The 26,385-nt window shown below is 44.3% G+C and overlaps 1 protein-coding gene across 2 annotated transcripts in view; it reads left to right on the forward strand.

Moving 5' to 3' along the window:
- Nucleotides 1–22,560, forward strand: part of LOC310699163 (acyl-CoA (8-3)-desaturase-like) — a 29,320-nt gene extending 6,760 nt beyond the window's left edge. Inside the window, exons 3-14 of one of the 2 annotated variants that reach the window (XM_083486819.1) lie at nucleotides 1,190–1,387; nucleotides 2,297–2,398; nucleotides 2,546–2,674; nucleotides 9,773–9,833; nucleotides 11,207–11,283; nucleotides 12,979–13,076; nucleotides 14,588–14,684; nucleotides 16,374–16,453; nucleotides 17,298–17,423; nucleotides 18,765–19,949; nucleotides 20,013–20,127; nucleotides 20,747–22,560. In XM_083486819.1, the coding sequence (XP_083342945.1) occupies nucleotides 1,190–1,387; nucleotides 2,297–2,398; nucleotides 2,546–2,674; nucleotides 9,773–9,833; nucleotides 11,207–11,283; nucleotides 12,979–13,076; nucleotides 14,588–14,684; nucleotides 16,374–16,453; nucleotides 17,298–17,423; nucleotides 18,765–18,816 (1,020 nt within the window). In that variant the 3' untranslated portion in view covers nucleotides 18,817–19,949; nucleotides 20,013–20,127; nucleotides 20,747–22,560. Of the gene's footprint in view, nucleotides 1–1,189; nucleotides 1,388–2,296; nucleotides 2,399–2,545; nucleotides 2,675–9,772; nucleotides 9,834–11,206; nucleotides 11,284–12,978; nucleotides 13,077–14,587; nucleotides 14,685–16,373; nucleotides 16,454–17,297; nucleotides 17,424–18,764; nucleotides 20,128–20,746 lie in introns of both variants that reach the window. The other variant, XM_083486818.1, reaches the window with a different exon arrangement.
- Nucleotides 22,561–26,385: the final 3,825 nt, after the last annotated feature.

Here is a 26,385-nt window from a genome sequence, read left to right on the forward strand (position 1 = left end):
ACCATTGGTGGTACCACCAGTATGTAAGAAGGCTGTGAATTCCCTTAAGCACTGATGTTATATGATTCTGTCTATGATTGCTGTATAGCAGCCAGGCTGCAACATTCTACACTAGCTGTAGCTTTTGATCCACATTGAGCGCATTACAGTAATCCATGGGTAAGAGTAACAGGCAAATTTCTCCTTGTGCAATAGACTATTCTCCCCATTTCTTCCCTATGTATGTCTTCTAAATCTGTTCCGGGAGATCCTCCATCCCTCTGGAACAGATTTAAGGATGGTATTGGGGGGAATGTGGAAGTCACATAGTTGTGCATGTGCAACTATCTCATTGAATACAGCCCATGGGTTTGAAGTCAAGCAAGAAGAGTGAAGCCAGTGGAAAGGTATCTGGGTGGCCTATCAAGAAATACAGAAAAAGGATCTAGTTGGGGGTCAGAGAGGCAAGAACTAGTTTTCAGTTGAAGAAAGATGAGGGCACTGCCAGAACACAAGAAAGAAAAAGAAACACTACTGGCAAAGCTACTACTATCAAAATGGTAATGAAATACAGTTTAATAAATTATAATAAGAAGTATGAAATGTCCAGAGATATGTAACAATTTTTTAGAACATACCTTCTTCATGGGTAAAGAAATAGAACTTGATACCTTATTTGGGCATAATTTTAAAAAGCACCGTGTCTCACTGCATGAAGTATCATACTTTATTGTATTCCTTTGACTTTGAAGAACACCTGTCTTGAAACACACTGCGCATTTCATATGCTTTACTAAAGTTTTCTATACCGCAGCACAGTTTTGAGGTTCTGCCTCGATATCTTTTGTTGTTAAGAACTTGTTTTTAACATGGTCGTTAAGTGTGAGAATATAATATGCTGAATACTGAATGGCCATCAAAACAACGGTTCAGCACCAGTACCTTACTGTATTATGATTTTTAGAAAAAGTATACATTAGCACATATGTAGACAGAATCTATACTACATTGACCTTTCTAAGTCTTTTTGTTTATAACTGTTTATGTGTGCATTTTAAAATGAATTGTGAGACTATCTAGGTTCTAACAATAGGCTCACCTGGGATGGTTCTAGAGATAGAAAAGCTGGACTTCAGCATGCTCTCTGTAGGAGGTTGGGCGAGGTCCCCTTTCAGAGGAGAGAAAACTGCAATGTGGTCTCTCTCCACAGAAACTGCATGTAGATGATTTCCGTGAGCTCCGTGCTACCGTTGAGAAGATGGGACTTCTGGATCCCAACCGCCTCTTTTTCTTCCTGTACCTCATGCACATCTTGCTGCTGGATGTGGCAGCTTGGCTCAACCTCTGGTACTTTGGACCATCCTTGGTGCCTTTCCTCTTCTCTGGATTGCTGCTTGGCACTGTACAGGTAACCCACAGATCAAATACAACAGGGTACAACAGGACAGGTGGTGGGGCAGGATTGACTACAGTTTTAGCTACATTAGGCTGCACGAGAGGAGGCAAGATACTTCTAGAAAGTGCCTATTTTCCTCCTGGATTCTTGTAACCATTGCTTCTCCAGCTTACCACCCGTGGCTGCCCAGAGGTTTCCTACCCTCAAACAATTATTTCCACTCACCCACGCTCTGCTTAAGCTAGGAACTCCTTGAAGCACCTTGGGAGTGCTATCTCACTCTCTTCTTTGAAATCACTCCATCAAGCTTTGGGATTAATTCCTCTGCCTTCATCTCCTTTCACAACAAAGTCTATGCATGTTGTTGTTGTTTTAAAAAATGTTTAGTGCCTTTCAGCTGAAGATCACAGGGTAGTTCACAACAAAACAAAAAAAAAAGAGAAGACAAAAAAGCATAATACAACAAAAACAAACCAATTATCCCCCCTCCCACAAACACATTTAAAGGGTCATAGAATGTTAATCAACCAAATGCCTGGTTATAGAGAGATGTTTTAGCCTGGCACCTAAATATATGTAATGAAGGCACCAGGTGAGCCTCCCTGGGGAGTGCATTCCACAAACTGGGAGCCATCACAGAGAAGGCCCGTTCTCGTGTTGTCAACCTCCAGACGTCTCATGAAAGAGGCCTCTGATGATCGTCACACAGAGTCTGGGTCGGTTCATATGCATATTAACTGCACTTTCTCTCCATATTGTCCTGACCTCTCCCAGCCTTCTCTTTTCCCTTCATTGACAAATTTCAGTCAGTAAAACTCGCTTGGGTGGAGATGGGTCCTTTCCCCTTTCTGTTGCTACTATGCTATAAAACACTGCATGCATTTTACATTGTGGCATTGTGTTTGTACTGATGTTTTCCAGGCGCAAGCTGGCTGGCTGCAGCATGATTTGGGACACCTTTCAGTCTTTGGCAAATCTAAGTGGAACCACTGGGTTCACAAATTTGTGATTGGACACCTGAAGGTGAGTAATGGGGCTGGGATTGTTCCTTAGCATCACTCCAGTGGTAATAAATGACGGAACCCCTTTGGCTGAGATTTCGCTGTGTCCTTTATTTGGGGCTGAGTATAAAGATTCTAGTTTAGACCTCTTATTTATTTCTCTCTTCAGGGGGCACCAGCTAGCTGGTGGAATCACTGGCATTTCCAGCACCATGCTAAACCTAACTGTTTCCGCAAGGACCCTGATCTCAATATGCATCCTTTGCTTTTTGCACTGGGAAAGAAACTCTCTGTAGAGGTGAGTCTTGAAATATTTTGGAAATGGCAGGGGAATGAGAAGCATGTGAAGGTATATACATTGAAATTAGATTGGTGTCTCTGTGCTTTTTTTGGTACTGTGTGAAAGGCCTGGGTAAAGCAGATTCCTTGCTTAAATTTAATTGAATCAAGGCAGAATGAGGTCCAAATGTTAGGGAGAGATTAGATGAAGCTTATAGACATTCCACAGCCAAAGTGACATTACGTATTTTTAAAGAAGTTATATGCATGCTCTTAAAGACAGGAGTGCCTGGCGTCCTCTGGTCCATGGGGTCACAAAGAGTCAGACACGACTAAACAACAACAATATGCATGCTCTAGCATTATATTGTTTTGAAAGGTTCACAGTTTTGCAATCATTACCAGATTTATGGCCTGTTTCTAAGTATATTGACTCAGAAGTATATATTTATTTCTGCATTGGGAAACAAGTTCTGGACTTGAGGCAGAAGAGATTCTGCTAAGCCTTGAGCAAATATGTTAATCCTGGTTAAGTGTTATTGCAATTTGAAAGGTTGACTGACTTTTATTTGACCCCCTTGTTACGATTCAGAAGTTTCTACTCAATTTCATTTGAATGGTGGCTTTTTGGAATATTTTAAAAATAAAAGTAGAGCAGGTAAGATTTTTCATAATAACCTGTGCTGGGCAAAATTATGAAAATTATCTGCCGCTTAAAACCGAACTCATGCCAAACACAATTCTCTGTTATTTTACTGGTAGGAAGCTCTTAGTGAAATAAAATGTTAATACAGTGGTACCTCAGGTTAAGTACTTAATTCTTTCCGGAGGTCCGTACTTAACCTGAAACTGTTCTTAACCTGAAGCACCACCTTAGCTAATGGGGCCTCCCGCTGCTGCCGTGCCGCCGGAGCACGATTTCTGTTCTCATCCTGAAGCAAAGTTCTTAACCCGAGTTAATATTTCTGGGTTAGCAGAGTCTGTAACCTGAAGCGTATGTAACCCGAGGTACCACTGTATAAATACTCTTACAAATCTAATGAAAGCAATAGCAATCAGTATCTGGCTGATACATTTTGAAGATTACAGATAGGTAGCCGTGTTGGTCTGCCATAGTCAAAAATAAAAAAAATTCCTTCCAGTAGCACCTTAAAGACCAACTAAGTTAGTTCTTGGTATGAGCTTTCGTGTGCATGCACACTTCTTCAGATACACTGAAACAGAAGTTGCCAGATCCTTCTATATAGTGAGAATATAGCACGGCACGGCAGCAGCGGGAGGCCCCATTAGCTAAGGTGGTGCTTCAGGTTAAGAACAGTTTCAGGTTAAGTACGGACCTCCGGAACGAATTAATTTGCTGCCACATACACCCGGACAACACCATTACTGGCCCCAACAACATCACACATACCATCTCGGGACTATTTAATTGCTCATCGTCTAACATTGTGTATGCCATCAAATGCCAACAGTGTCCTTCAGCTCTCTATATTGGACAAACAGGCCAAACCTTACGCCAAAGAATAAACGGACATAAATCTGACATCAAGAATCACAAAACAGAGAAACCAGTAGGAGAACACTTCAATCTCCCAGGACATTCTATACAAGATCTCAAAGTAGCTGTTTTACTACAAAGGAATTTCAGAAATAGACTGGAAAGAGAAGCTGCTGAATTGCAACTCATTACCAAACTTAAAACCATGGAGAGACCTGGTCTGAACAGAGACATTGGATTCTTATCTCATTATACATGACTAAGCCATTTTTCACCTTCTCACCCCTTGCCTTTTCCTGTAAGACCTATTACAGTCGTTAAGAGTCGTCAACAGGCTCATCTCAGCTACCTGCCAATCTCCAATTCCCACCACCCTTCTGAGTAATACCCCTCCCCACCTTCTCACTATATAGAAGGATCTGGCAACTTCTGTTTCAGTGTATCTGAAGAAGTGTGCATGCACACGAAAGCTCATACCAAGAACTAACTTAGTTGGTCTTTAAGGTGCTACTGGAAGGAATTTTTTTATTTTGACTATGGCAGACCAACACGGCTACCTATCTGTAACTGGAGCAATGCAGGAGAGAATGTGATGCTATCACTACTAAGCATCTCTTCTTGTGGCTTTTAGCAACAGTGGGGAAGGACTGATCTCTGCGCAAATTTGTATAGTCATTAGATGAAAGATGATCTACCAATGTTACTTATTTCCTTAAAAGATTGGAGAGCATTAAAAGGGCGGGGGGAACTAATGTGTCTTTATTATTTGTCACAGGACACTGAGGAGACAATAAGGTCCGTGAATTATAGATAAGAGGTGATAAATAATAAATATCACTAAAGCATAAATATAGAGAGAATGGTCAAAGGCCTGGAAACGATGCCTTATGAGGAACGGCTAAGGGAGCTGGGCATGTTTAGCCTGGAGAAGAGGAGGTTAAGGGGTGATATGATAGCCATGTTCAAATATATAAAAGGATGTCACATAGAGGAGGGAGAAAGGTTGTTTTCTGCTGCTCCAGAGAAGCGGACACGGAGCAATGGATCCAAACTACAAGAAAGAAGATTCCACCTAAACATTAGGAAGACCTTCCTGACAGTAAGAGCTGTTCAACAGTGGAATTTGCTGCCAAGGAGTGTGGTGGAGTCTCCTACTTTGGAGGTCTTTAAGCAGAGGCTTGACAACCATATGTCAGGAGTGCTCTGATGGTGTTTCCTGCTTGACAGGGGGTTGGACTCGATGGCCCTTGTGGTCTATTCCAACTCTATGATTCTATGATTCTATAAGTGTGGCTTTTTATTCACTGCAACCAACTCCTCTCCCAATCAAAATTTAAGCCTGGCAGACTGATGGTTCAGTACACCAATAAGTGGCGATGGAATGTCCACCCATTCATCTCTCAGTGACAGACATCTTATGCCCTTTTCAGTGTTCACATCCTGTATTATTAGAGGACTCTTACAGTCTTCCCTGACACCAGCATGTGATAGCAGCTCCCTTTTCCTCTCCAACATTAAAACATATTTGCTGCTTGGCAGGCTGTCAGCTGTGAATCTCAGTATGACATTTCTATCTCAGGATTTTTACTGTTTTTTCCAGGGGAAGTAAATATAAATGCGATTGTTGACATACAGTGGTACCTCAGGTTATATACGCTTCAGGTTACATACGCTTCAGGTTACAGACTCCGCTAACCCAGAAATAGTGCTTCAGGTTAAGAAATTTGCTTCAGGATGAGAACAGAAATTGTGCTTTGGCGGCGCGGCAGCAGCAGGAGGCCCATTAGCTAAAGTGGTGCTTCAGGTTAAGAACAGTTTCAGGTTAAGTACGGACCTCCGGAACGAATTAAGTACTTAACCTGAGGTACCACTGTAGTCTCATTTTTTATCTTAAGTGGCTTATTCATCATTTCCTTTTGCTTCCCCTTGACCAAAAAAAGACCCTATTAAAAAAATTCCTGTTTTGTTAGTGGTTAGATTATTCATGAAAGAATTCACCTAAATCTCTATTCACAGTAGCTCCATTCAAGCCCATGTTCTTTGATTACGGTACTTAGGTACATGGTAGTATTTCAAAAGGCTCCCTTTGTCTGAGACATTCCTTTCATCCATTAAACTTGCTTGCTTGCCAAAGAAAGAAACTTCATAGCAAAGTATGCTGGTTGCTAGCAATCACCTTATTTCCAGTATGTGTCTTACTCCAACAACAACCAATGTTATTATGCATTCCCCTATTCACAGAACAGCAGAAAGTTCTATGGCCTGCACTGCTGTGTTAATTGACTTTGATGAAGGAGCCCTGGAGATTAAGGATTGTATCCAACACTGCAGTTCTGTTCGTGTAACAGACTTCTGTGTGTTCAGTGGAACTTCCCCTTCTTCTCCTGCCACCTGTAGCTATCTGTGCAGCCTCAAAACCTGCTCCAGAAGGTTGGGAGACCCTCCACAGCAGATATTTTTTTGGGGGGGGGATTGCAGGGGGAGAAGAGGAAGTTCTGTCGTGTGAGCAGAAATCCTCTTGCACAGTGCTGGATAGAGTCCTTTGGATGTTTTTGTAATATTTGCTTTATATGAGCAAAGGATAAGTGGAGGCAAACAGGTGCTCACACAAGACTGAAGATTCCCCCAGAGGGAAACTTTTTCCCCCCTACTCCACTTTACTATCCCAGTTTTCCTTTCTTAATAATAATAATAATGATAAATTTTTATTTGTACCCCACCCTCCCTGGCCGAGGCCAGGCTCAGAGCGGCTAACATCATAAAAACAACACAATATGCATAAAAACAGACACCAAAATATACCTTAAAATTAATTCAGACAAGTTAAAATCTGGGCAGGTGGCAATTATCAGGATGGAATTGAGAGTGGTTAATACTTGCCAGGACCAACTTTCCACTGATCATACAAGGTCCTGTGAGTGGGCTGGGGGCCTCCTTCAGGCTTGTTTTATACACCTGCCACTGCTGTCTGTTGGCCTGTCTTTCACTTCCATACACAAATATACCCTTTACAAACTCTGGTGGGCATCTCAGTTTAAAAACAAGAGAGAATCAGCAATGGAGACTGCACTGTTTTCTAGAAATTTGCCTGACAAAGTAACAGTAAGTCATCATTCTTACCATAACAATAAGTAAATCTGGCCTCTGTAATATACAAGCTCTCTCTCCTCCTTTTCCTTCTGGTCTGGCCTCTCAATGATATGTTTGCACTATATTTGCCCTTTTGGGACACCACCTGTTTCACAGATTCACAGCATATATAGTTCCGGACAGTGCCGGTGCCAGGCTGTTTTGCACCCTAGGTAACTACTTGCACACCCACCCAATGGCTAACTTCAATTTTCAACAAAACAGATGTAGAAAAAATGAAAAGTGCAAAACTGCTAAACTTATTTTAAATTGCAAGAATAAGTAATACAACAATCCTTGATTATCTTTCTCAAATACAAAAGAAAATGTTTTAGCACACCAATCATTTGGAATAGTCTTGTGAATTGTGATGTTAAAAATGCAAGTCTTTTCAAAGTTTCAATTTCGGGCACATCAAAATCTCCCTTTGCATGCCTTTTCCTTTGCAAATGTTGTCACTTCAGGTCAAGTGTTGCAGCTTGAGCATGTTTCCCCCCCTTTTTTTCTTTTTTCAAATCCTTTATTATTTTATTCACACAACATACATTCTTTACAACAAACAACTCCAAAATAAACAGACAACTCCAAAATAAAATCATATGTAACAAAACCATAAGTCTCATGTTTTCAAGTCGTATAGTTGCCAAGCCAACTACAGTGGTGCCCCGCAAGACGAATGCCTCGCAAGACGGAAAACTTGCTAGACGAAAGAGTTTTCCGTTTTGGAGGTGCTTTGCAAAACGAATTTCCTATGGGCTTGCTTCGCAAGACGAAAATGTCTTGTGAGTTCCTGCGGGGTTTTTCCCCTCCCCCCTTTTTCTAAGCCGCTAAGCCGCTTATCAGCTGATCCGATAAGCCGCTAAAAGCCGCTAATAGCGCTAATCCGCTAATCCGTCAATGGGCTTGCTTCGCAAGACGAAAAAACCGCTAGACGAAGAGAATCACAGAACGGATTCTTTCCATCTTGCAAGGCACCACTGTAGTCTCTTTTGCAATGTTATTGAGCCCGTGTAAGTTTCTGTTAAGTTTGAGCTTTGAGAAACTACGTACAAAATAGAAAACAAAAATAAAATACTATCAGAAATTTATAAGATATAACAAAAACTAATCTGTATTAAAAGGTCAGAACTGCACCCATCTCAGGTCTGTGCCCTAGTTGGCCTAATGACAGCACTGGCCCTGGTTCTGGGTGGTCAGGACCCAAGTGTTTGTTTCATCAGTCTGGAATTAATTCCTGTTGGCTAAATTGCTTTTGGTCTAGCCTGATTCACTCCATCTTGACCTTATCCATTTTTGTAGCTACTTCAGTGTACAATGCATTCTTCTCCTTATTTAGTTGTTCCCTACAAGTGCCTTCTGAGGTGAATCATGAATATTCCTAGTAATGACAAGCAGCAGCAGCAGTGAGGGAGTGGGAGCTTGCACAGGCTGCGTGAAGAAACTGGGGAAGAAGGAGTGAGTGGTGAGGAGGGAGCCCAGGGCCCCGGGTTTGAAAATGCAAAGGGGTATGTTGCAAAAAGAACAGAACCTGATGCTCTTGTGCTTTTGGTTGGAGGTGGACAGAAATTGCAAACAGGGTTGAATGCAGAAAGGTTTGGAGTGAGCAGCAGGTGGAGCTGCTGGGCAGGCACAGCAAGGGCTCAGCCATTGATAAGGTAGCCAGACTGTGGCGGTTTGCTAGAAAGACTTGAGGAATCGGGCCAATGAAGAGCAAGCAATTAGCCAGTCTGGCTCTGGGCAGAGCCTCCAGGGTTGGGAAAAGTGGCACAGTCCCATTTTGGAAGCTTATCATCCACTGACTCATGTAATCTATATTGAACTTGCAAAGGAAAGCATCGCATACTGAGCCAGACCAGATCTGACTGACTATTATTTACTCTGATGGGCAGCAGTTCTCCAGGATTTCAGACAGGAGGCTTTTCCAACCCTGGCTGGGAAATGCCAGTAATTGACCATTTTGCTCACTTTACTACTCAGCAAGGTCCCTTCCCTTTGTTCTCCACCAGCTTGTGCCCTTCCCAAATGTTTGAGCATAGCTCTCAGCTAAAAAAATAATAATCAGCATAAGTTAACATGTGTTTTGAGAGAAAATATATTTAGAAATGCATATTCAAATAAGTGTTTGCATGTATTTTTTTGTGTATTTGAGAAGACTAGAGTAATGCAGAAATGGAACAGACAGGGACGAAATCATGCAAAAATGAAAGTGGAAATACAGTCATACCTCATGTTACGTTTGCTTCAGGTTGCGCATTTTCAGGTTGCGTCCCGCGGCGACCCAGAAGTACTGGAAAGGGCTACTTCCAGGTTTTCCCACTTGCGCATGCGCAGATGCGGCAAATTGCGACCCACGTGTGCGCAGACGTGGGTTGCGTTCTTTTCAGTTGCGAACGGGCCTCCGGAACGGATCCTGTTTGCAACCAGAGGTACCACTGTAAACTGATTCATCCATCTATAGCACTTTTTGTGACCATTTTCTCCCTCTTACAGCTTGGTGTAAAGAAAAAGAAGTACATGCCTTATAATCACCAGCATAAATACTTCTTTATCCGTGAGTATAATTTCTTTTCTGCAATGGCTTTTTGGATAGCTTCAGAAATGGTTTTAGGCAAATTTATGGACGGCAAGGCTGTGCGCTACGTCCAGTTCTAGAGGCCGTATGTCTGCCAGTTTCTGGGGAGCGCAAGTGGGGAGCATGCTGTGTGTGAGAACAGGGTGCTGGACTAGGTCGCCCCTTGGTCTGATCCAGCACAGCTCTTCTTAGGATCTTACCACATGATTTTTTATCAGAAGTCCACAAAACACCTGCCATCTCACAAGAAGTTTTAGTAGTTTGCTTTCCTGTCAGTATCTAAGCTAGTCATCTGCAGAATGCAGAAACAAGGAACAAACCTTGCAAGGGGGGAAACTTGCAAAATTTAGAGTTCCCCCTCAGTGCCTTTTTTTTTTTTTTAGTTTCTTCTGTGGTTGTTTGCCATTATAATTATTCATTTTGCTTCCAGTGTTTCCCAATAGGGTGGGAGATGCTTGCTGTCTTTCTGTCTTGTGCCACATGACTATCCCAACACGACCAATGCTAGCTCTTATCTATCTATCTATCTATCTATCTATCTATCTATCCATCCATCTATTATTTTAAAAGGTGTATCTTACCTGTCAGTATTTCTGCTTCCAGAATGGTTATTGGGCAATGAAACGTAGTTTAAAACAAAGTACCATATTAAAAGCAAAGGGGGGGGGGAGAAACACAGAATAAAAAGGTAGTAGAAGATGGCACTGTGGGTTAAACCACAGAGCCTAGGGCTTGCTAATCAGAAGGTTGGCGGTTTTAATCCCCACGACGGGGTGAGCTCCCGTTGCTCGGTCCCTGCTCCTGCCAACCTAGCAGTTCGAAAGCACGTCAAAGTGCAAGTAGATAAATAGGTACTACTCCAGCGGGAAGGTAAACGGTGTTTCCGTGTGCTGCTCTGGTTCGCTAGAAGTGGCTTAGTCATGCTGGCCACATGACCCGGAAGCTGTACGCCGGCTCACTTGGCCAGTAAAGCGAGATGAGCACCACAACCCCAGAGTCGGCCACGACTGGACCTAATGGTCAGGGGTACCTTTCCCTTTACCTTTTAGAAGATAAAACATAATAGGAACATCAGAAATAATATAATTTCAGACTATGAGGCAGAAGGAAAATATGGGGAAATAAAAATGCATTCACCTGGTAATGAAAAGCAGCAAGAGTGGGTGCCTGTCAAACCTCTTGGAGGAAACTGCCGTCAGGAGGGGTTCCACAACTGAAAAGCCCCTTTCTCCTACCCTATTCAAGACTGCAGGGGCACCTAGAGAATATGAGCTGAGTAGGTTTGTGTGGAGAAGATGGGCCACTCATTTCTTTTGAGCCAACTAAGAATGTTTCTCTGAATTCTTCCCTAGTTGGACCACCAGCTCTGGTGCCTTTCTACCTGCAGTGGTACATCTTCTACTTTGTTGTCCAGCGCAAACAATGGGCGGTGAGTATGCCTGAGCCCAGCTTCCCCAGATCAGCTGCCCTGGCATCAACGGAACAGGATTGTTCCATGAGAGCTAAGAGCTCGTTGCACCAGACGTTTGTCAACGGGACACTTTGTAGGACTCTACATATCTCTCACACCCATACTTAGTTTCCCTGTTTCCAAAAAAATATATTGTCTTTCAGTCTGAAAAAGAAGAAGGCAAAACTATGGATTTGGTTTGTAAACTTGCTGTAGAGAGGGGAGATCTTTAGCACATAGCCAAGTAGCTAAAGTCACACAAGTTGCTTAGCTTACCTGCTTTCTGTTTTCCTAGCCTCTTTGTCGCTGAGGCTGCAACGCTGCACTTTCATTCTTTAAAAAGGAAATGAACTGGAACTGAAGACTTAAAGCTACTCTTCAGTGTTTATGCTAACATTTCCTCTACACTGGGCCGTTCTCAGTTTAGGTTTTTCCTCTTTCTAAATTAGTTTGCCGCTAGGTTTTTCCAGTTAAAGTTTAACCTCGGACAGTCAAGGCTTAATTGCTACATTAGAGCTGAAGAACTGCAATTTCGCAACAGAATGACCTCTTCAAGAGTTATGGTTCAGTTCCTGAGATGCAGTGCCCCTTTTCAGCTCCGGGTTAGATTTATATAAATGGATATTACCTGATCACAGAGATGGACTCTCTTGAAATCCAGCCCTATTAAAACCTATTATAGCAGTAGTTATCACAAGGGTGAGCAAATCAGAGGTGTGGATTGTGCATTCTTACAGTGTGGGCAATGGGATTAGGGGATTGAATTGTCCAAAGGCCACAGTTTGTTGGGTTGTATAGATATGCCTAAATAAATAAATAAATAAATAAATAAATAAATATTAAGGGAAAATAGTTAGGATCCTCTGGGAGCCAAAGAGTATGACCTGCTTTAAGCTTGGCTAAGCTTGCACTTTTCTAAACTTACACTTTATTACTATTGCTATTATCATTTATTAAATTGATTTACCACACTTCATCTGAAGATCACTGGGCAGTTTACAACATAAAAACACAAAATTCATAAAATAATAGCACAAAACAAAACCCCAACATATTTAAGAGGCCATAGAGTGTTTAATTAGCAAAAGGCCTAGTTGAAAAGGAACATTTTCGCCTGTTACCTAAAGAGACGTAATGAAGGTGCCAGGCAAACCTCCCCAGGGAGAACATTCCACAGGTGGGGGGCCACTGCAGAAAAGGCCCATTCTCATGTTGCCACACTCTGGACCTCTCATGGAGGAGACACACGAAGCCTTAGATGATGATCGCAGGGCCTAGGTCAGTTTGTATGGGGAGAGCCAATGCTTGAGGTATTTGGGTCCTGAGCCATTTAAGGCTTTATAGGTCAAATTCAACACTCTGAATTGGGCCTGGATGGGCAGAAAGAGGGCAGGATGTGGGAAGTGAAAGATTAGATGAGGAATAACAGGAATGCGTATAAGAAACTTCCTGACCGAGACAGGTTTAAGCATGTGGATATTTAACATAGCTTTGGGAGATGTCTGGGCTGTTACCTTTTCAATATATCAGACTGAGGGCGAGCGCAGGTTTAGTGATGGGAGACTGCATAGGTGGCCTTTGAGACTGGTGCCCTACATGAGCAAATTGGTGGGGCAGGTCTGCAGCGCTATGACATGGCCTTGTGCAGAGCATTCATCCTTTCCTTTGCGACAGGATCTGGCCTGGATGGTGACTTTCTACATCCGTTTCTTTTTGACTTACTCATACCTACTGGAACTGAAGGGTCTCCTTGGTCTCTTCTTTCTACTCAGGTGAGTTTCATTTGGATGCATACCCTCACCATAACTGATTATTTGGGGTTACCATATAGTCTCTGCAAGTCAAAGATCTTTGTTTGCACTGCAGCGCCACATTCTGGCATGGTCAAGTAACAGAACTTTTCCAGGATATTGAGCCGTGCATTGAGAAGGGCCCCATGGTGTGTGCGCACACAGGCATGCACACTGTGTTTCTGCATGCACAGATGCATCAAACCTTCCCCAGGGTCACAGCAGTCTGGGCTCTACCTGTCCACATCCCTCTGCCCACCATAGCAGCAGTTATTATGTTCCTGCAATACTAACTTGAAGTAGCCACCCCTCCCAGAGGCCACTCTCACAGTCAGTTAGATTGCACTCACAAGCTTGCACCAGAAAAATGGACCCCACTGCCATACACCAGCCATAAATGAGGTTTAAGATTTACTGATTTGTATCGACTAATGTTGAACATACATTCTAAAACAACAGCAACAAAACCCCTTTCTCGCTAAGAGAAAACTATATAGTTTTACTCTTCACCCTTCCTCTCTGTACTCCCCTTCAAGGTGTGTGTGTTGTTGTTGTTGTTGTTGTTTTAAAAAACAAACTGTTTCAGTCAAGCATTGGTGCTTTTCAATAGGTTCAATACAGAGGCAAGTCTTCCCTCTGCAGAAGCTCAGTCCTGGCAAAGAACTCTTAATTATTGGCTCTGTCTAAATTTAAATCCACCTGGTCTGCTGCCCTTATTGACACAAGATCCCCATAAAAGTGCGTGGTTTAAAATTGTGCACCAAAAACTCCTATCCTGTGGACTCCACCCACATCAGCTTCTCATGATGGGTTTTATTAAAGCAAAAGGGCTAATTGGACAACATCTGAAGGACTTAGAGCAACAGAACAACCTGGACATTATAAAGAAATTCTGTCCTTGGTATGCCTCCCCCCCCCCTTCTCAGTTTGATTCCCTGGCACCATATTTGTATAAATTAACTATCCCAAAATACAGACGTGCCTTCACACTGGCCAGATTGGATGTGATGCCCTCTGCCGCACTTGAGGGCAGATACTAAAAGATTCCAACTGAGAAACACTCTGCCCCTGTGGAGATGGTAATCTGGAAAGAGTGGCTCATGTTCTCCTGTCCTGTCCTCTTTATAAAGATCTGAGGAATGAAATCATTAACCCACTCTTACTTACCCTCCCAGGCCACCCATCTGAGGCCACATTGTTCTTTCTTTTATCAGCTCAAAATGATCAGACAACAGCAAAGGTTGCTAGGTTTATTGAGGGTACAATGAGATTGAGGGCCACTATCTGAATGATAATCTTGGCCATTTGATTGCCCTTTTTACCCATTGCTGTCTTTTTTATTTGTATATATATATATATTATTTGTATATATTGCTTGTTTTATGTTGCTATGGCCGTTGGCTAATGCGAATAAAGTTTATCTTATATTATCAATAGGTTGTGTGGATTTGGTTGGATGGAAACACAATAATTTACTTCTGTGCTTTGTGCAGATTTATAGAGAGTCACTGGTTTGTCTGGGTGACACAAATGAACCACATCCCAATGAACATTGATTATGACAAGAATGTGGACTGGCTTTCAACCCAGGTAATGTGCACAACGATTCCAGCCGTTATGATCATGAATATGAGACTTATACAGGAGGTGTCTTATCTTAGGAGCTGAAGTATAATTGAGTGACTGGAAGGGTTGGGTGTAACTGTATGTAAGAACTAATTGTGGAATACCAATAATGGGTTGTGGTGAAAGAGGACAGACTGTGGGAGTAAAAGAAGATTAGAAAAGGAATAACATGAATGCTTGCAAGTGTCTTCTTGACCCAGAACTTTTATACCGCTTGTGTAAACACATGGAACGTCCATCAATTATTGCTGCTTGAAGGCCCCATCAGGTTGAGTCCCATGTCCAGTGAAATCCTAATCCATCCTTCCTACCGCTCTCACTGCATTCATTATTTTGAACATGGGATTTTGTCATGGGTGGGTGGGGTGGCTGCTCACATGCTCCACATTTGGGCCCCAGAAGTCAGGCAATAATGGTGTTACTCTCTGTGCTGACCCTCTGTGGTTGACATGGGAACTGGGAAGGCACCGTATTTTTCGCTCTATAAGACGCACCCGACCATAAGATGCACCTAGTTTTAGAGGAGGAGAACAAGAAAAAAAATATTCTCTCCCTCTCTGCGCAGCATCTCTCCTGCAAAGCGGGAGCAGAAACGGAAGGGGCTCTGTTTCTCCTCCCGCTTTACTGAAGAGGCACTGTGCAGCTTCCCCTCTCTGCGCAGCGCCTCTTCAGTGCTGAAGAGGCGCTGCGCAGAGAGGGAAAGCTGCGCAGCGCCTCTCCAGCGAAGCGAAGTCAGAACAGTGAGAGGGATCGTTGCGCAGCGAAAGCAGCAATCCCGCTTACTGTTCTAGCTTCTGGGATAGCCATGCCAAGCCTCTTCAGGGCAGGGGGAGCGTTCCTCCCATTGCCCTGAAGAGGGTTCGCGCGGCTATCCTTGAAGCCAGGAGAACGGAAAGCCTCCTGAGCGCAGTGGGAGGAGCACTCCTGAGGCTTTGCGTGGCTGTCCCTGAAGCCAGGAGAGAGAGGGATCAGTGCGCACCGATCCCTCTCCCTCTCCTGGCTTCAGGGATAGCTGTGCAGCCTGCATTCGCTCCATAAGACACACACACATTCCCTCTTACTTTTTAGGAGGGGGAAAGTGCATCTTATACAGTGGTGCCTCGCAAGACGAAATTAATCTGTTCCGCGAGTCTCTTCATCTTGCGGTTTTTTCGTCTTGCGAAGCACGGCTATTAGCAGCTTAGCGGCTATTAACGGCTTAGTGGCTTTAAGAAAAAGGAAACAAACTTGCAAGAACTCACAAGACGTTTCGTCTTGCGTAGCAAGCCCATAGGGAAATTCGTCTTGCGGAACGACTAAAAAAACGGAAAACTCTTTCGTCTTGCGCGTTTTTCGTCTTGCGAGGCATTCGTCTTGCGAGGTACCACTGTAGAGCGAAAAATATGGTATATGAGGTGTTGAAGTTTTTAGCTAGCGTTCACACAGACATATATTGTACAGCCCTGCAGTCAAGCGGGCCCATGTGGGGCAAGGCGATCTCATAGGTAAACTGCTCCCAGTTGTTAGGTCCATCTATTTATTATTGTTGTTCTTATTCTAAGGACTAGGATGGGGAGATGAGGGTATGCCACAGTTTATTCGGGTGCCTAGCTAGAACTGAAACATGAATATCCTCATGTGGTGCCTTTTTAAATATATTTTCTCTCTCTCCAGCTCCAGGCAACATGCAACGTAGACCAGTCCCTGTTCAACGACTGGTTCAGTGGGCACCTCAACTTCCAAATTGAGCACCAGTGAGTATATTCTTCTTTTTTTCACCAGTTGGAAGGTGTCTTGAGGATATCAACTAATATGAAGCCTAGAAAAAGAATGGGATCTATTTCCCCTAGAGGCTTATTTCATGCTGTAGTAGTGAGTGACCTTGTAGGGGGCTGAACAGGATGGAGGCCTCATGAGAAACCTAACCATTCAAGAGCCTGGAGTCCTTTATGGTATACGTGTGATTCAGTCATGTGGACAACTGAGCTTGTAGGGCTTCACGTGCTGCTGCTGAAGCATCACGTGGGTAGGCTTTTGGGTATACAGTGGTACCTCGGGTTACGAACTTAATTTGTTCTGGAGGTCCGTTCTTAACCTGAAAACGTTCTTAACCTGAGGTACCACTTTAGCTGATGGGGCCTCCTGCTGCCGCCACACCGCTGCCGCATGATTTCTGTTCTTTTCCTGGGGCAAAGTTCGTAACCTGAAGTACTACTTCCGGGTTAGCGGACTTTGTAACCTGTAGTGTTTGTAACCCGAGGTACCACTGTAATGAGGAAGCAGAGCTGGACAAGGGATATTACGAAGTTGAATTCCTGTGTGAAAACAGCCTTGGACCAGGGGGGCACCCAGGACATGATAAGCTTAAGCTGGCAATGCAAGAGGACCCAATGCTATGATTATAATTTTAGGATAAGGCCCTCTGCAACAGTTGTTTACAGAAGAAATCATTAAGCTTGTATGTGATTATTTGGCTCGGGCAAGCTTCACAAAGAAGTATTGCGCACACTAATGAGATTTTGGGAGGAAGAAGAAGGCTCTCTAGAGCTCTGAGGAAGCCATGAGACCTGGCAGCTGCCTCTCTCCCTCTCTCCACAGCCTTTTCCCCACCATGCCTCGACACAACTTCCACAAGGTGACCCCCTTGGTGAAGTCCCTATGCGCAAAGCACGGCATCGAGTACCAGTCCAAGCCTCTGCTCACAGCCTTTGCAGACATTGTACAGTAAGTATCAGTGAATGTGAAAGCACCAGTACCCCCTGCAAGTTCCAGGAGGAAGGATAGCTCCCCTGTGGGGGGAGAGACATCAGACCGACATCTTGTGAAAGGGCACAAAAAGAAAAGGGAAGGGGGGCGGAATAATATGGGACCCCCAGTTTCCAGCCATTGCTTCCAATAATGCAAACAGATAGCTGGGAAGAATGCCCTGAGGAAACAATATTTGTTAACGTTCAGAGTTTTCAGCACTCTCTTAATTGTTCTAGAAATCATAATCAGGGCTGCGTACATTCTGCTTGCCCTCCTCCTAAAAACACATCAAAACTTGGTGCGAAGGAATCGGAACATTTCTGAGCCACGTTTATGCAAAGTAGATGCACACACATAAGTCAGGGATGGGAAATGTGTTACCCAGCAGAAGACTCTCATCAGGCTCTGCCAGAAGCAGCCAATAGAAATAGATACTGGAAACCACTGGAATCTAATGCCGTTGTTAAAAAGCAGCTTGAACGCAGGTTGGGGGAGTTTGAAAATGTTGGCACTGCCCGTGTTTTGGTTGTCCCCCTTCAAATATTCCTATCTGACCATAAGGCTTAGAAACAACAACACAGAGCTTAGTGCATGATTAGAGCATAACTCCTGCGCAGTATGCAAGGAGGTCTGTAGAATATGCACATCCCAGAAAAATGGACAGCCTTCATTGAATGAGCACAGAGTAGGTGGAAAGCTAATTGGGAAGGCTGTTGATATTAATGTTAATTTATGTACATAGTTTAAGTCTCTTTGAGTTTGCTTTTAATAAAAAAGCTAATAGTCAATTCAATAATAATAATAATAATAATAATAATAATAATAGCTAGTGAAAGTAGTTTGCCTGAGCTTTTGCAAGAGCATGGTGGCAAAGTCGAAACAAGCATTTGTGGATTCTGAGCTCTGTGGGTTAGTTCACACATACCTACTGCATCTCTTGACTGCTTGGCTCCTCAAAACTTGCAGACAAAGTGTGCAGACTGAGCCCACTGAAAAGAACTGCTCTGAGATGACTTGAAAGTTCTGTCCTGTCTCACCTGGAATGGCTCATTCGTACAGCATTTGCTGCAGCAATCAGGTGGTGAGCCTGCATGTGGGAACCAGCCCTGTGGCTCTCTCCATGAGATGGTGCTGCATCCTTCCTTGGGCTTTTAATGCCACCCCCCTCCTCTTGCTGCTCTATTACGGGTTTTTTCTTATCGTAACATGCTCACTCAATGACTATAGTGCCCTGAGAATTCCTGGCTCAATATCGAATCTCTTTTTCTGGTTTGTTTCTTCATGTTTCCTGACTTGACCCATTTATCCTCGTTCCAGTTCTCTGAAGGATTCAGGAGAGCTCTGGCTTGATGCGTACTTGCATCAGTAAGAAGCAGCTGACATCTCTCACCCTTGCTGCCTCCTGCCATTGGCATCTTGAAGAGCGCAGAGGCCTGGCTTAATCAACCGCGGGCAGCTGGCTGAGCTGAATGCTGGGACTGAGTATGATGTTTCAAGAAGTCTTGTTCCTTCCTCTTCACTCATGCACCTCACTCTCCTTCTTTCTGCTCTTGGAAGATACTGCAACCTTTCCAGATGTGCACGTGCACCAGGGAGAACTCTTCAGGACCAGGAAACGATGCTCATTTCTTTGCCGCCATTTCACTTGCTTTATATGTAGAAGGGAAATCTTACTTAGGGATCTCTTAAGGCTTCTGTCACCCTGGGGTTGAGCTTGCCTGGCTCCCTCCTAGAGTAAACAAGGACCGAGGATGTGGATGTAGTCTGATGAGCAAGGTGGAGAGGAGAAAGCTTAGGGAAGGAGAAGAAAATGCAGGATCTGAGGAGCTGTTGGTAGAAAGATTAGGACACGAAAACTTGAAGTTGGGAAATGAGGCATAACCAGGATTAGAGAAGACAACAGATGCCAAACTACTGTGCAGGTGATTGTGAGTAGAGAGCAGCCAAATACTGATACAGGCACACATTCCAGGGCCAGGCTAGAGAATGGCCAGCCTATCTTAACTACAGAAAGCAGTTTGGGCTAGGCTTTTTGAGCTCAGGAGTCCAAGACATTCCTGGGTGTACTTTTCACAAAGACAAAAAAGTGCCTTAATTACAGACGTGGCACTACTACCACTCCACAGGGCCATATTTTGAAAGGGGGATAATGAATGTCTGGTCTGGCTACTGCTCAAACTTCCAGAGGCAAATTGGGAGTACGAAGATGCCCAAGTCTCTCAGCTTAGCTACTGATATGCCTCGAGAACAAATAGTATATACTTTTGCACAACTGGAACTGCACTCTTTCTGTATTGCTCAGTTGCTAAGGGCTGTTTCTAGATCACATACCTGATTACACTAATTCTGTTCTACAAATAGGACTAAACCTCTGGGGTGTTTGCTGCTACAACAGAGGGGGTGACAGCAACTAAAGCACAAGTCCAGAGCAGGCATTCTCAAAGTTGTCATAGTCTTTCCTTGTCTCTAAATCAGCCTTTCTCAACCTGTGGGTCCCCAGATGTTGTTGAACTGCAACTCCCATCACCCCTAGCTAGCAAGGCCAGAGCTCAGGGATGATGGGAGTTGTAGTCCAACAACATCTGGGGACCCACAGGTTGAGAACCTCTGCAATTGAGAATGAGGGGAAGAAGAGTTTGAATTTTCTCATGCTTATTTCACCTGGTGTCTCATTAGAAGAGTTTGGATTTGATATCCCGCTTTATCACTACCCTAAGGAGTCTCAAAAGGGGCGCGGGTGGCACTGTGGGTAAAACCTCAGCGCCTAGGACTTGCCGATCGTATGGTCAGCGGTTTGAATCCCCGCGGCGGGGTGAGCTCCCGTTGTTCGGTCCCAGTTCCTGCCCACCTAGCAGTTCGAAAGCACCCTTAAGTGTAAGTAGATAAATAGGTATCGCTTTATAGCGGGAAGGTAAACGGCGTTTCCATGTGCTGCTCTGGTGCCGTTTCGCCAGAGCAGCTTCGTCACGCTGGCCACGTGACCCAGAAGTGTCTGCGGACAGCGCTGGCTCCCGGCCTCTAGAGTGAGATGAGCGCACAACCCTAGAGTCTGTCAAGACTGGCCCGTACGGGCAGGGGTACCTTTACCTTTAAGGAGTCTCGAAGTGGCTAACATTCTCCTTTCCCTTTCTCCCACACAACAAACACTCTGTGAGGTGAGTGGGGCTGAGAGACTTCAGAGAAGTGGGACTAGCCCAAGGTCACCGAGCAGCTGCATGTGGATGAGCGGAGACGCGAACCTGGTTCCCCAGATTACGAGTCTACCGTTCTTAACCACTACACCACACTGGCTCTCTTAGTTGTGCAATTAGTTTTTATGGGGGGAAAGTCACCATGAGGTGTCTGTAATTCCTTCATGGCTTCTTATTCACACAAATGTCCTCCCTTATGGTGAAACTGGGATGCATAGCCTTGGGGCATTTTGGCTACTGAAAACAAATGGCACTTCATGGTGACATTGGTCCCCTCCCCCAAGACAATTTGAGTGTCATCAACTTTCTCTAGCAGCTAAGAGATGCATCTGCTGGATCATTCTGTTCTTCCTGTTCCAAAGGCAGATAGTAGGAAGGTTCACACCCAAGTTGCTGCCTTGGGCTTCTCCAGGAGGAAGGGCGGGATATAAATAGAATAAATAAAAATAATAAGAAATAATAAAGTGAGACTTTGATTCTCCGAAGGAGAGACCATATGGAAATGTATCTCCCCACAAAATGGGTTTTGCCGTGCAGTTCAATGATTGGGTTTACACAGTGCCATTTTTATAGAAAAAGAGGTGCCAGAACTCACCATGACCGCCTCTCTTGTTCTCTTATAATGGCAATGGCAGCCACCTTAGAGGTGCCAGAACTGAATTCCAGTGAGTTCTGGCTGGAAAAAAAAGCCCTGGGTTTATATGCATAGCAGTGATTAGGAGAGAGGGACCTAAGCTGAGAAGTAGACCAGAAATCCATTCATAATGAAAATCTGTTAGAATGGAGTTGCCAAACCTCCCAGCGACTGGGTATTAGTTTTCCATATGAATGCCTGGTGGTTTGAGACAAGACCCATAGCTCTAGACAGGAGTTGTCACCCACTTATAAGCTTTAAAGCTTTGACATTCCAGTCCAGAGGGAAGGGTGATGCAGCCTTCAAAACAAGCCAGGATATCACCTCTGGTTCTTTCTTGTATAATGTGCCTCTTAGCAATGCTTTTGGGGGGAAAGCATGCTGCCTTGGATTGCCACCATAGCCTTATGCTGCCATTTGAAAGAATCTGTAGAACACGAAAAAGCGCATCTGCCAAATTAGACATGTGGAGTTGCTCCTGTTCCTTTGAAAATGAAGCCCTAACATTGAAGCATCTTTCTTTTCTCAACCTCTAGTCTTTCCTTCCGTGAGTTGATGCCAACCTTTCTTCTTCCAATCTTCACTATCTGCTGATTTTATATAAGCAGCATGTGATGGCTTCCTTCCTTCCTTCCTTCCTTCCTTCCTTCCTTCCTTCCTTCCTTCCTTCCTTCCTTCCTTCCGGTAAACCTTTCCTGATTGCACATGTTGCCGTCTGCCAAAAACTGCCAATGACACCAAACTAGATGTGGTAGTGGAGAACCAGGACTGGATCATCAGTTTCTTTAAATTTTGACAAATAGGAGCTGCAGGTGTTTGTGTCCAAAAGCTAAATGGGGGTCCACCCTTCACTCCAGTTGCTATTTGCCATTAGAGACAAGGTAAATGTGCACAGGCTGCCCCCATAAAGGGGCAATAAAAGCAACTGGAATGGCTTAATTCAGTGGGAAAATAGCACAAGTATTAACTTTTCAGGTAGTTGGCTGCTATTTGTCAGTTTTTAAGAGGCATATCTCTGCTGCCTTGTCTAGTTTGGCCCTGCTTATTATAGAAGTGCCCTTTGCAGGGTTGTGGCATAGGATAAAAAACACCACTACCCCTTCGCTTATTATTAAGAGAGGATGGAAAGGCTGGAGGCAGAGGAGTGCTTGTCTCCCCCATGGATGAAAACTCTGGACATACAGTATTCTCTTGCGTGTGAATTTTTTTTGATGGGGATAACCATACTGTAAAAAAAAAAAAGAAACCATAATGTGAGTGTTGAATAAATAAGAGTAGGTGAAGCAAACAGTGTGTGCATCTTTTTATCTTTTCCACCATTCTGTTCATTTTCCTTCTTCTCTTGCTTCATACCATACACCCTGCTCCCCAACAAACACATACGTTCATTGAGTGCGTGAGGAGGTAGGGTGATTGTGTCCATGGCCATGATCCTTTGGCAGACATACATGCCTCACTAGCAAGAAAGGGCTCCTTTCTGTGGATGGCTTTGCCACCAGTCCTTCTGACCTGAGCAGGCTCTCTGAGAAGTTTGGAAAGCAGTATTTTCTGATGTTCACATTTGGAATGGCATGATACCATGGGCGGAACTAGAATTCAACACATCACTAAGTGAGGTATGCACACGGGGAACAAGGTCTGCTGATGCAATGGGACTTTCCCCCTTCTACCCCTGTGCACTCCTTGAAACTGTTCTGTGGTCCCCCCCCCCACCATCTAGAGCAGATTTAGGGGTCGGGGGGGCACACATGGGGGGAAGAGAGAGGAAAGCCCTGTTGTATGAGCAGACCTTATTGCACGCATGCAGCAACTTAGTTGAATCCCATCCCACTCAAGTTTCATGTGGGTTTGAAGCTTGTTTGTTTGTTGAGGTGTCCACACAACACCCTCCGCATCTTAGTGGCAGCCTGCAGTTTCCCTCCGCTAAATTTTGATTTTTCCAATTGTAGGATAATCTGATAAAGGAATAAAATCTAATATAAAATTGCATGTCACCTGACTGGACACACTAAAGTGCATTGCATGGGTGTGTTTTCCTAATAAATACGTGTCCAAAAAGAGGTCACGGACACCATGTGATTTATTGCTGACCTGCTCCTGACACATGCAGAGCTATGCATGTGAGAAGGGATTTATGGTGCCCCTGATGCAATGGGGTGGAGATTGGTCAAGAGGCAGCTATCTTTCACTTGTGCCAGCCTACAGAACATACTGTTTGCAACAAAGCACATGCTCCAGGCAACATCCTGGGACATAGATATCCAGAGATATAAAGCCTGATGTGTATGTGTGGGTGGGGAGTGCCATAGTTTCTCAGACCCACAGATGATTTTCCTTTCCCACACTCTTGGGCTGCTGTTGCAACACAGAGTGATGTATTCTGCTAGATGATGATTAGGTGTAACACAAATCAATTGCAAATTTAAGGGGATGGGTGTGCAGTGCAACACATTTGATAATACTGAGTATAGGTGTAGCATAAAATAGCCCCAAGATTTCTCCGTAAGAAGAGTTTTCTTAGTCAACTGCTGCTCTAAAAGGTAAAGGACCCCTGACAGTTAAGTCCAGTCGTGAACGACTCGGGTTGCGGCACTCATCTCGCTTTACTGGCTGAGGGAGCTGGCGTTTGTCCGCAGACAGTTTTTCCAGGTCATGTGGATAGCATGACTAAAGTGCTTCTGGTGAACCAGAGCAGTGCACAGAAACACTGTTTACCTTCCCACCAGAGCGGTACCTATTTATCTACTTGCACTTTGATGTGCTTTCGAACTGCTAGGTTGGCAGGAGCTGGGACTGAGCAATGGGAGCTCACCCCATCGCGGAGATTCGAACCGCTGACCTTCTGATTGGCAAGCCCTAGGCTCAGTGGTTTAGACCACAGCGCCACCCATGTCCCTAACTGCTACTCTAGCTGAGGCAAAAGATGTCTACATATTTCCTTAGAGGAACAGCTGCAGGAACCTTCCACTTTGAAATCTTGAAATCAACTATATGAATGCTGTTGCTGCTATTTATTTATATATCAACATCATACTCAAACCATCCAAATCCCAAAGGTGAACCATTCTCCAACAGAATGCAAAGGGGACAGTGCTGAATAAATGTCCTCTGCAGCGTCCACATTTATTTGTATATTTCAATCTTTCTAACATTTAACACAAGACAGGGTACATAGAGATCCCAAGCCCTCTCCCATCCAGGCTCTGACCATATCCAGACAACAACAACAACAACAACAATAAAAATAATAATAATAAAAATTATGCCCCGCCCACTCTGGGCGACTTCCAACAAAATATTAAAATACAATAGTGCATCAAACATTAAAAGCTGCCCTAAACAGGGCTGCCTTCAGATGTCTTCTAAAAGTCTGGTAGCTGTTTTTTTCTTTGACATCTGATGGGAGGGCATTCCATAGGTTGGGTGCCACTAGGGTGAGAAGGCTCTCTGCCTGGTTTCCTGTAACTTGGCTTCTTGCAGTGAGGGAATCGCCAGAAGGCCCTCAGCGCTGGACCTCAGTGTCCGGGCGGAACGATGGGGGTGGAGACACTCCTTCAGATATACTGGACCGAGGCTGTTTAGGGCTTTAAAGGTCAGCACCAACACTTTGAATTGTGCCCAAAAACGTACTGGGAGCCAATGTGGTCTTGGCGGCTGCCCCCAGTCACCAGTCTAGCTGCCGCATTCTGGATTAGTTGTAGTTTCCGGGTCACCTTCAAAGGTAGCCCCACATAGAGCACATTGCAGTAGTCCAAGCGAGAGATAATTAGAGCATGCACTACTCTGGCGAGACACTCCGCGGGCAGGTAGGGTCTCAGCCTGCATACCAGATAGAGCTGATAAACAGCTGCCCCGGACACAGAATTGACCTGTGCCTCCATGGACAGCTGTGAGTCCAAAATGACTCCCAGGCTGTGCAGCTGGTCCTTCAGGGGCACAGTTACCCCATTCAGGACTAGGGAGTCCTCCACACCCGCCCGCCTCCTGCCCCCCCAAAACAGTACTTCTGTCTTGTCGGGATTCAACCTCAATCTGTTAGCTGCCTAGCACCTTGTAGCACCTACAAGGTTTCTGCATGTTAACCAGGAAAAAACACCACTCACAATATTGAACTTAATTATTCCGCTCACAAAAAGGCTTCCCATTTTATTCCACTTGGGTGTCTGAGAATGTGAATTCATGATACACTGATCGGGGCAGAGGAAGGGGGGTGCGGTGGGTGCAGCCCACCCTGAGTGTCACCACTGGGGTGTGTGTGACAAAATGCCAGGCGGCACTCACTGCGGGGCCTGCAGTGCGCCAGAGCCACGCTGTTTTGGACGACCTGTTCCTTGAAAGCCATTCTCACTTCTGGGATTAGGATAATGATCTGGATTAGAAGGATGATCTGGGGAGGGTTGCACTTCCTCTGAAGGAACAGATCTGTGCTTGCCCACAACTTCCTTCCAGCTACCTATTTGTCCAGCTGCCTAGTGTGATCTTCTGTGAAGGTAAGCAGCTCTCAAGTCTCTTGGGAAGAGATATTTCACCTCATAACTACCTGATCCTTAAACTGGAGCTGCCAGGCCTTGAACCTGGGACATTCTACATACCAAACATGTGCTCTACCACAAAGCTAACATCCCTCCCTACAATAATGTATTATATGATGTCATATCATGTAAGAAGCATTGTCTCTACCACTCATGAAATACTACTTCCTCTCTAAATAGAATCAACCAGATGAACACATATTTATTCTTGGTATCACTAGTGAAAAGGGAAGATGTCTGGCACATAGCACCTTACATTTGGAAACCTGATGCTGCGGACACATTTGCAGATGACCTGATTTTCAGTCAAAGTTCCATATATAACAAATTACCGCATTTTTCGCTCTATAACACGCACCCGACCATAACACGCACATAGTTTTTAGAGGAGGAAAATCTGTAGGCATGCCACCTGTAAGCATTTCCTCCATAACACGCACAGACATTTCCCCTTACTTTCTAGGAGGAAAAAAGTGAGTGTTATGGTGCAAAAAATACGGTAGTTCCTTAGCTGCGCAAGCGGTGTTTTGTTTTTTTATTTGGGCAAAAGCAGAATAAAAACAGGGAGGTTGGCAAATGGC

The sequence above is a fragment of the Podarcis liolepis genome, assembly GCF_965112155.1.
Source record: "Podarcis liolepis genome assembly, chromosome: 1".
NCBI lineage: Eukaryota > Metazoa > Chordata > Lepidosauria > Squamata > Lacertidae > Podarcis > Podarcis liolepis.